The sequence below is a fragment of the Schistocerca americana genome, chromosome 11 (genome assembly GCF_021461395.2).
Source record: "Schistocerca americana isolate TAMUIC-IGC-003095 chromosome 11, iqSchAmer2.1, whole genome shotgun sequence".
In the NCBI taxonomy this organism is placed as follows: Eukaryota; Metazoa; Arthropoda; class Insecta; order Orthoptera; family Acrididae; genus Schistocerca; species Schistocerca americana.
This window is the reverse complement of record NC_060129.1, coordinates 41,528,649-41,540,267: the sequence shown is the minus strand read 5'-3', so window position 1 is coordinate 41,540,267 and position 11,619 is coordinate 41,528,649. Positions and strand designations below refer to the sequence as shown.

At 37.1% G+C, this 11,619-nt stretch overlaps 1 protein-coding gene across 1 annotated transcript in view; it reads right to left on the bottom strand.

Annotated features, from left to right (window-relative positions):
- Positions 1–492: 492 nt before the first annotated feature.
- LOC124553726 overlaps positions 493–11,619 on the bottom strand; it is a 126,215-nt gene continuing 115,088 nt past the window's right edge. The window contains exon 7 of the mRNA XM_047127646.1: positions 493–1,030. Within this exon, the coding sequence (XP_046983602.1) occupies positions 998–1,030 (33 nt within the window). The 3' untranslated portion in view covers positions 493–997. The remainder of the gene's footprint in view (positions 1,031–11,619) is intronic.

Below are 11,619 nucleotides of genomic sequence, written 5' to 3'. Positions count from 1 at the left end.
GCAGTGACAGAGAAGCTATGCAGTTGCCAGGAACTACTACGCATTGCGAGAGGTCTGTTAACAGCACCGCTGTTATTGGAAAAGGAAGACGATGACATTTCATTGTTGCACTCCAGGAGAAGACGAAAGCTGGTAATGCCTTTATATAAAAGTAGAACTGCAGAAGGTGGTTACACAGCACTGATAAAAAGACATTTGTTAGGTGATGAAAATATCTTCTGGAGCTACTGTCGTTTAAATAAAAGACAGTTTAATTTCATGCTGTTTTATTAAAGATGACATAAAACCACAGTGCCTAAGAAATGCAATACGTGCAGAAGAAAAATTATATTTGACGCTGAGGTAAGTCTGCAAAATGTTATACATTATTAGATTGTGCTACAATTCCAAGACTTCATGAGAGAGTTGTGGAGGTTGAAGGACTGCTGTTATCACTTGGCTGGTGTGTGTTGCACTGTGCATCAATTATTTCATGATCAGAAACGATCGTACTTTTTTTTTTTTTTTTTTGGCTTCTGCCTTATAAACTGGAGGTAAACTCCTTACAACTGTGCTGACGTGATGGAAAAATCATCATCTTTGTGTCCATAAACGTTTTTAGTAAATTTTGCCTAATTTTGTCCCTTTCTTTCCACATATTTAATACTGTATCACCATTACTACGAACTTTACTACATTTTCTTTTCTGTGCTGGCACATAACATTCATCATTTGTTACCACAGATGTTTCACCACTATTTTCTATTGTAGGTGTTTCTGCCTTATCTTCTTCCTGTGATGCCGAAAGGTCCAGTTGATGAGTTTGACCTCCACTGTTTTCTCGGCTTTCTTGTATTGTTGTCTGTGAAGATGTCAATGTAATATTTGTTCCTCCAGATCTGTGTTGTGGAATACTGTCAAGGAATGATAGCTGTTCATGTCTTTGTTTTTTAATTTTTTGAGGCAGCAGAGCCCGTTCCTAATTAGCTTTTCTTATTGAACCTATGATAACCATCCCTTAAAAATTTCCTCTTCTTCTTGCAGTCATCACCTGTAAATGTAAATTATATTAGCTGTATGTTTTCGTTTGTTTCAGATTCTTGGCCACAGACGAAAGTTACTGGTCTCTATCATTTGCCTATCATATATTACCATCTCAAGAGTTGTTAAAAATGTTTTGAAGGTATTAAGAATAAGGCTGCTGCCCATGTTGATGCCACCTTCTACTGAATCAGATTTCAGACGTATTGGAGAGGAATTTTGGCTTTAATGGAATATACCTAACTGTGTAGGCGCTATAGATGGAAAACATGGTTGCATAAGGACACCAGAGATAAGTGGATCTCTGTTTTTTAATTACAAAGATTTTTTCAATTGTTCTGTTGGCTATTGTGGACGCAAATAGTAAATTCATTAGCACTGATGTCGGCACTTACGGAAAAAGATTCCGATAATGGTATATTTCAGAAATCAGCTATGGGCAAGAAAATAGCCACAAAGGAGTTTAATATACCTCCACCAAAATGTCTGCCAGGCACAACTGTGATACTACCAAATTTCCTGGTAGGAGACTAAGTGTTTGCTCTCAGTGATTGTATGATGAAACCGTATTCCAGAAGAGTTGCTACATCAAATTGAGACAGCAAGATCTATAATTATAGATTATGCCGTGCTCATTGGGCTATTAAGCCAAGTATTCAAGGTATTTTGTAGTCCTATTGCTGTTGCACCTGACGTGGCTGATGACCTCATTTTGTCAGCATGTTGTTTACACAATTTGCTACAAGATGGTTATCTTGAAGAAAATGGTATTCCATTTTATTGCTATAGTGTTAACGAAGCAACCAGCCAAAACAACAAGCATAGCTTTTCTTGTTTTGGAGGATTTATAAACAGCAGTGGCTTTGAAATCAGAGACAAACTTAAAGATGTTTTCTCCAATGAATATGTTTCTGTGGTGTGGTAAAAGGCAGCAGTTAACAATGGTTTGTGAATAACAATGGATTGTAAATAATGATTTATACAAGATGAAACATATATATTGTTGCCTTTTTAATATATTCATATAACTGTTAATGCACATATGGATTTATTTGTTAGTAAATAATTGGTAGAATATACGTTCTTGTTTTATTTAAATCTTGTGCTACAGCTTCTCAGGCGTTACCTTTCACTAAAAGATTTCTGTATTCTTCATGTTCTGCATCACAAATTACAGAATATTTTGCCACACTGTTAATTAACTTTTCTTCATTGGAGTCCGAGAAACTCATTTTCACTTAATTGGGTATGTTCGGCCAGTAAAAGCAGTCTCCGGTTGCTATGAGGCTCGGCAGCAGTGGCATTATTGGTTCCTGACCGGATGTGTGGTGTGCCACCAAAGCAGGTACAAGGTGGCAGACGACACTGCTGCCGTGTTCTGCACGCCTCACATTGCAAACAATGGCAACCAATGGTGCTGCCTGCAGCCGGTCGGTGCAGTCTGCGGCTGTGTTCGGAATCGCACCTTTATGATGTAGAACATGCACAACTAGGTTATCTGGTCATTTAACTTGCACACATAACAGCTTTTAACCTTTTCTGCTATATTTGTGCTGGCACCAATTGACAGTTTTCCTACACTACCAAATAAATCAAAGACTGATCTTCTGCAAACCACTGATGAATTACTACCTTGGGAACATGGTTAAGTTACCCTTGAGCATGCCACCACACGTCACCAAGTGGAATATGTTGGAATGCCTGCATAGAATGGTTGTCCCCAGTGTCATCTCTCTTCCAATAACTGTAGTTGTCAGAATGGTTATATGATCATATGTAATCGAGGATATTGAGAACTATTCATATCACCAAAACCGGCTATGCTTGAACAGCAGATGTTGCGTAAATATCATACTTAAGGGCATTTTGGAACTGTTTCCATTGTATAATTTTGTCCTTTTGCATATTTTGTAATATTAGAGAGCATTATATTCTACTTGGTTAAGGACCAAACCAATGACTTAGGATTAAACAGTATTAGTCTCACTGTGGAGCTTATGAATAAAAATATAATAAAACAGTACTAGTATTACCGTCATCTTAATGATATCAGTTTATTATGAATACATAATCAGTTTATAATTATCTTTCATTAACTTTGACACTTTAAATTTCTTACCACAAACTACAGAGATTATAAGGAAAGTAATGAATATTAGCAATAGTACTGAGCTAAACCTCCTTTTGTATTGAAATACATCACCCTCAGCTGATGCACCCCTTTGATGGCGTGTTACAATCTCTTATGATCTGCAAGGCTAGACCTACACAACTGGTAACCATCTTCGGTTGCCCCAATGCTGTCATTCCCAACTACAATACTCCATCATTCCACTAGGCATCACCATTTCACCAGTCCAGCCACTGCCATGTTGATGCATCCCTCATTCTGTCCCTGTTGGCTAAGTACACAGGGAGCAAACCTGTTGTCTCTGCACCACCACACCACTCCATCAGTCCACCATTTTAGCTGGCCACATATTTTTCTACAATAGCCAAAATCAGCCAAGTAAAACTCTAAATTATTGTGCTATTATGTGTAACATCAAAATTCTTTCTAGCTTTATATCCCTGTCCACTTCTTTTATTACATTCAGAAATTTTTCTGTTACTCCCATTCGATCATAGCACCCCTTGGCAAATGCCGGCTGTGCAAAGGCACGTTTTCAATCATTCAACAAATACATTTTTTGAGATCAGTAACCTGCCGCTACAGAGCAGGAGTGAAGTGTGCATGGTGGATTGACACATTGGGAAAAAGATTTATTTTAATCATAATTCTAATTTTTCAAACTTTAGCTCTTTATATGGATGAACTACATTTCACTGCAGAGCCTTGGCCAGACAGGGGCTGGTTCTGTACCAGTTACCATTCTATATTGTCAGCAGTCCATGCCTTGTTCACGTGCATACTATTTTTACAGTGAGAATGTTGAAGGGGTGACACTTCAGAGAAGCAACGCTGGTTAGGAAAAGCCTCTAGAATAAACACCAGCAATCAATCAGAGAGCTGTGACTGGTCACATTGAGCCATAGAACAGATGTACCTTTCATTCTTCTCTCGGGCAGTATGACAGTCAGTCTGTTAGTGGGTTCCCGGGCACCACTTGCATCCCTTAGAGGTAGATTTAGGAAATAAACACATCAGCTGCTTTGTACCACACACCATCATTCTCTTTTGAACACTATGCTCCATTTTCTGCACTTCTGGATCCAGTTCTTGCACAATCTGTTGCTCAGTCATGATTAGCTTAGGTTATGATTTCATTACGTGCATTTACACTCATTTATTTATGGGTGTCTATTGTGTTTCTATAGATTTAATTCTTTGAGTGGTTTTCCACACAACCACGGAGTATGACATTCATTTCCTGTTTACATGTTATGTACCAGAGAAACACTATTAGCCATCTTTAGCTGACACATGTGGATATTTTGTACATATTGTGATACCTTGTTTAATGTTTTACTATAGATTATATGGTTTTTCCTGGACATTCATAATATACAATATAGTTGCAAAATTTAGTAGTATAAATTCATATGCAATTAAAGATGGGACCCGTCCTGAAGCCTGGTTGTGATTTACTTTCATTGGAAAATAAAATTTAATGCAAATGTACATGGAGGTTACTAACCACCAATAATCTACACAGCAGTGGTGGACATCCTATCAAGAGAAACAGGGATGAAAATGTGATCACACTGCTACAAAGTCTCATACCTAAAGTGAAGCAAAACTGAACAATGCCAAAAGTTAACAACAACTACCTCGAGTTATTAAAAGTATGATGAGACATATTAAACCACTTTAATCAATAATAAATAGGTAGGAAATAAAAAATAAAAATAATTGTTTTGAAATTAAAAACAAGGCATAAGTACAGAACTCCAAAAATAATTTGTTTATTTGCAGAAATTAAGAAAAATATCAATTGCAAAAATATTTTTAACACAAGAAACAATCAAAAAGAATGCTCATTTGATGTATTTATTTAGTACAATAAAATTACTCATTTATATCAAATTCATGCAATTAGTAATCACATTTTAAGCTCTCCCAAGTGTTGTTTTTGCATATGTGTTACCGTGAATGACCGAAATTGGATAATGTCAACTTACACCAGAGAATGTCAACAGATACCAAATACATCAGTGAAAGATCGAATATTTCATTACATTGTTGTACATTCGGACCCTCTCCAACGTGTGTCGACAATCACAGATATGCTCTAGTGGAGGTCCAAAACAGAAGAGTAAAAGAACAAGTGACCCGACTCTCTCCCGCCAAATCCTTTGTTCTGCTCAGAGTCAATCAGCTTTGCCAGTCTTATGCAAGCTTTGATTAATGCGAGCAACATTTTCTTAATTTTTTTCCAGTACCCTAATTTATACTAAATGGATACTGCAATAAATTGTGATCTTTTTCATGAAAAGTTAAATGCATTAATTATGGGTGAACGAAAAGACAATTGTTTTTATATTTCTCAAGAAAAGTATTCTAAAATACTTTCTGAAGTGGTTACTGCTAAAATTAAATGAAACACACCTTTGGATTACAGACAATTAAAATGTTTTGATGTGTTAAAAATCAATGATGAAGAGAAGTTAATTGTACCTTTAAAACCAGAGGAAACAAACATACAGTATTACGTTACCAATGAAGAATTGTACAGTATACTATATGAAACTCACATCAGAATAGGCCATGGAGGACGAACAATTATGCTTAAAGAGTAGCATGTTAAATACAAAAATATTACATATGAAGTTGTAATGTTGTATTTAAATTTATGCAAACAATGTCAAATGAAACACAGTGGCATATATACTATGTCCTCCTGCTCAAATTGGCGATAATGTACTGATACAAGTCCCTGATGTTGACCGTGGTCGTACAGATAGCCGAAATGTGTTAGCGGTTGTTGTTGGAATAGTAGACTTCGATTTCTATAAACTGGCAAATAAAAATGGTACACTCAAGCAGCTTTACACACGTAATCAGTTCGTAATTTGTAAAGAAAAGTTACTTTCCGTAGATGAGATTTCTTTTCAAGAAATGTTGCTGAGAGAAGTGGGGAACAAGGCTATACACGCTGGCATGGCAAAAGGAAGTGTTCCACAAATAAATGCAGTTGTAAAAGCAAGGGACTCATGCAATTCAAAGTGTCATAATGGTTTAAGTTTTTGCAATAAATAAGATTTGAATCACATAAATAAGTAATTTTTTATAACTATTATTTTCTTTTCTCATGTAGAATGTACTGCGTATTTTAAATTCTTGGTCATTCCTTCCAGAAAGAGAGGCAAAAATGTTATGTCACCCTTGTGATACTTTATAGTGGCTGAATTACGGAAAAGAAAATATAAATCTTCAACGTGTTCAACATTCACCATTAGTGCATGCTAATGTCAACATTTACTGGTGTAAGTCAGAAATAAGGGTCTTTAGCAAATACTTCGGACATACACTAAGTAACTATGTGAGTGCTGACATTCACCGGTGAAAGTCGACATTCTCCAGATTTTGGTGTTTCACTGTAACATTAAATGTTTGCTTACCAATTTAATTTTGTGCATGCTTACACAGTATTTAACAGTGAACATGTAATTAAGAGCTTTGGTGCATGATGTTTACCTACATTATTTCTGAATCTGTTCAGAGCTTTGTGAAACACAAAAAGAATTTCACAAAAAAATAGTTATTGTGCTTTGGTGTAAAGGGCAACCAAGCATTATGAATTTGATAGACTACACATATTACTGACTCACTTATATGAAGATGCACTGATGGGCAAAGACATTATGCACAGTGTCCACCAGGAGACTTAATGCCATATGTTGCAAGCACATGAGATAGCAAGGAGAATATAAGAATATAAGCAGAGCACAAATCAATGAGGAAGTATTCTACCAATGACATGGGTTGCAAAAATGTAAATCCAATGACATATGTGACTTTAACAAAGGGCAATTTGTTCTGGTCTGGCAACAGGGAACAAGCATCTCAAAAGTGGTGAAGCTTGTTGTATGTATGTGACTGTTGTGAACATCTGTAGAAAGTGGCTGAAGGGTGCAAAATCCACAACGCAATGAAATGGTGCAGAACATCTACACCTCATTATGAAATGTGGAGATCAGAGTTTTGCGTGCTATGTGACTTATCTAATGACAGAAAACAATGCTGGTGCAGGCACACATGATTTGGAACAGAACCATTTAGTGCACATTGTTGAACATGAGGTACCACACCAAATGACCACTGCATGTCCCCATAATGATCCATCATAATTTCTAATCGCAACTGCACTGAGCAAGAGGTCAGTGAGACTGGAATGTAGGTCAATGTAAATGTCACCTGGAAGGATTAGTGAGATTTTCTGTTATAACAGGTCAGCAGTTGCGCCCCGATATGCCATACTCTAGATGAATGGTAGAAGATGGAGGGACCATTATCCTATGGGGGCATTCACTTGGGCTCCCTTGGGACACATGGTAGTTATCAATTGTGTCATGACAGCTGCACACTACTTGACCATTATTGCCACTGCCTAACTTCCTTCATGCTTGATGTGCTCTTCCATGGTGAAAGCATCTTCCAGCAGGATAACTGTCCATGTAGCATGACCAAAATTACTCCACACTGTTCTGGGGAGCATGGTAATTACCACCAATGTCTGAGGCACACAATTTACCTGCTGTAAACCAGATAGAATACACCTAGAATGCTATCAAGCAGAAGGTCTGTATCCTGTATCCACAAAGAACAGACAGAAATGTACAGGAACTGGCTGATTGACGTGTTGGTTGGTTGATTTGTGGGAGGAGAGCAAACAGCAAGGCCATCAGTCTTATCAGATTAGGGAAGGATGGGGAAAGTAGTTCGTCATGGCACTTCAAAGGAACCATCCTTTCATTTGAATAAAGCGATTTAGGGTAATCATGAACACCAAAATGAGGATGGCCAGATGCAGGTTTGAACAGTTGTCCTCCTGAAAGTGAGTCCACTGTGGTAACCACTGGGCCATCTCACGCTGTACAGTAATTGAGTCACCTATGTAATGCCATATGGTGCAACATACTTTCAAAACCTATCAACAAATTGTCAAGTATACATCATGTAAAATTGTTGATGTATAGTGCTCCAAAGGTGGATCAACATGTTCTTTAGCAGATGATCATAATATTATGACAACATGGGCCATATTATGACGTCTTTTTTTTTTTTTTTTTTTTTTTTTTTTTAAATGGGGTTCCACAGTTTGGTACTTATCTTCTGATAGTGGCTATAGAGTCAAATTCAATTATGTGCAACAGTAAGGTCTTTGAAGGTCAATGAAGGTCAAAAAGGTGGCATAAAGTTCATTTACAGAAAGTGTTCAAAGTGTATCAATGCAGTGTTGCATTCTTCTTATCATGGATTGAGTGGTATTCCTTATCACATGGGTACTTATCGAAGCAAGTGCTCTGAAAATTCTCTCTTGTATATCATGCAAATAGAAAATATTCGCTGAATACAGCATATACATCTAACGTGCTCTACCGTATCTTCCTTCTTCGTCGGCGTTGTCGTTGTTGCCGTGAGGCACCGTTATACCAAGTGGAAAGGCGCGTCGATCTTAGAGCATGAGATATGGTAACCTTAAGTCATTGACAACACACAACGGTCACGGTAGCGCCTGATTCCGGAATAACTGCTGTAGTTAGGATCTACGAACTACCCTGTCTTGACCGGGTCCCCAAAACTTCTATAAAGACTTCGTACAACGATAAGAAATGTTACAGTTCATGGAATAATAACAAATACGACCAAACTGTGTTGTTTCTTCTGTTTTATTTAATGTAACTTTGTTCACAGTTTTATTTCGCATTCATCACTCATTCACACTCTGATATGGAGTATATGTGAGTGCGTGAACCCTAACTCCCAAGTTCCATCGAAACCCTTTGATGAACAGTTTCAGTTGCTTGGCACCAACAGTCAATGATAATGATACAGTTTTTCTCCTTTTCATAAATTGGAGCCCACTCTCCATGATATAATTAAAAAAATAGTGGTCTCAATACCGGGTCCCCATGAGATGCGTATAGATTTATCCCGGAATTGACCGCCCTGTAGGTGTGCTCAATTTCATGACCACACTTCGTTATCCACGATTTCGTGTAGCTAAATGTCCTTTTGTTACTCTAATTGTATACCATAGTTCATTAAAACTTACCCCTATATTTTTTCACTACCCACTATTAGCACTTCTTTACTTGTTTATTACTAAGAATAAAAAAAAAATGACGCCGTATCATCGGCTTCATTGATATAAAGCAAAACACCTCAATATGCCAATTTTACCTCTTCTTATAGGATCGGCTACTTTACTCATTAATTTACTTCATATTATTTCCAATAACACTAAACAGGTATCGCTGTTATATTTTAATTGTATTCAGAAGCATGTTATTATTATGATGACCGACCACATCATAACAAATCGTGCAGCGTGCATTTTTAACGATAGCTTTACACTCGCCCAGCCTTTATTCATGCAATATTATATATAAATATACAGAGAGGACCAAAAGATCGATCTATCTACCGCAACCAATAGAGGCAAATACGGTATTCAAGTTCCGTTACATCTATCTTGACTCATATTCTTACAGAGCATTGACATGTAAACACCATTCGACAGTTTCACAATACAACATTAATACGAATGCTAAGACTAGTATCATCAAATCATGCAAATGTGAATGCTGTATTCTTTCGAAGAACAAGTCGATATGCTTCTCAGTTATGTAGAACGGCAATGAAATTCAGTGAGAGCTAGAGAATTTTATGCTAAAAGATATCCTCAACATACTCTCTCTACATGGCATACATTTAAATATGTGTATGATAAATTGAGAACAACTGGATCTTTAATTTATCGGAAACATATCCAGGAAAGGAAAGACACTAATAAGGAAACAGAATTTGGTACTCTAGCAACTGTGGTTCGAGATGCTTGTGTTAGTTCTCGTCAAATTGCAAGAGAATCTGGCATGAGCCACAGTAGTGTTGTTCATATTCTGAATCACCATCAATATCATCCTTACTGTATCAGTCTCCACCAAGATTGAACTAGGACAGATTGTATGCATCGCATTGAATCTGCCAATGGGCTCAACTTCAGATTCAGAGATAAAACCTGTATTAATTTGATTTTATTTACTGACGAGGCTATATTCATGAACTACGGAAATTTTAATTTGCATAACATGCATTACTGAGCATCTGAAAATACATGTTAGCTGCAGCAAGTTGCACACCAAAAACCGTGGTTGGTGAATGGATGGTGTGGGATTCTGGAGGACAGAATTATAGTTCCCTATCTCACCAAAAGAAATCTTAATAGTAGGAAGTATACCACATTCCTGCAAGAAACATTAGTTCAGTTACTGGAAAAAGTACCTCTAAAAACGAGGAGCAGAATGTGGTATCAGCATGATGGGTGTCCAGAACATTTTTTGCTGATGGTTAGAAATGAATTGCAGAGACAATTCCAAATCATTGGTCTGGACATGGTGGAGATGTGTCGTAGCTGGCTCATTCACCAAACTTGACGGCTCTGGATTTTTTTCTTGTGGGGATTCATAAGAGACACTTTATAAAGACATTCCAACATGACCTGAAGATAAGCGCCAGAGAATTGTCAGAAGAGCACATGCTTATATAAGTGCTGATGTAATAAGGAATACCACTCAATCCATGAAAAGAAGATTGCAGCACTGCACTGATACCAATGGTCATCACTTCTAACACCTCCTGTGAACGGATCTTCATGCCAACTTTGTGACCTTCAAAGATCTTACTGTTGCACATCACTGGATTCATCTCAATAGCCTCTAACAGAAAATAAGTACCAAACTACAGCACCCCACTAAAAAAAAAAACATAGTTGACATTCATATTTCTGAAGGGACCCCATCTAGGGACAAAAACCCTATGTCATATTATGGCCTCTACTGTCCCATGCAACATTTGTCCCACAAAATTTTCAGCTACCATCATACTTTCATGGTTATTCTAGGTGGCAATAGTTAGAATCACTCTGTATTTATGCTGTTGCTGTGCCTATAATGCAGAGCTGAATGTAGCACATGACTATCTTCCATATAATAACCAGCAAATCATCACACTTTCTTGGCCCTGTACTGAATACAGCATGATATTTATGATTAGTGACATATGTAAGGGATTTGACACAATTCGCAACCTCCATGTGCAGTTAAATAGGAAAAATAGCTGCATTAATGAAAAACACATTTGATTCACTTTTTTTTTGTAGGAGTCAGCTCAAACTGGATACAAGGATTTATATATTGTAACATTATTTATGACCACTGTGTGGTACACATTATTACCCAGTTTTTCACAATTCTGGATATTTTAATGTTATTTCAAAGGTATCACAAATTTATTGTCTCCCTGCAATGTCCATATTTTGTGGGAATTGAGGGCACCTATGGTAGACACCTGTTTGCTTCAAGTAACACTTATTTGTGCCCTCTTTCTTATATGAAGTAATGCAAGTGCCTTGAGAATACCCAACACAGCAAAAT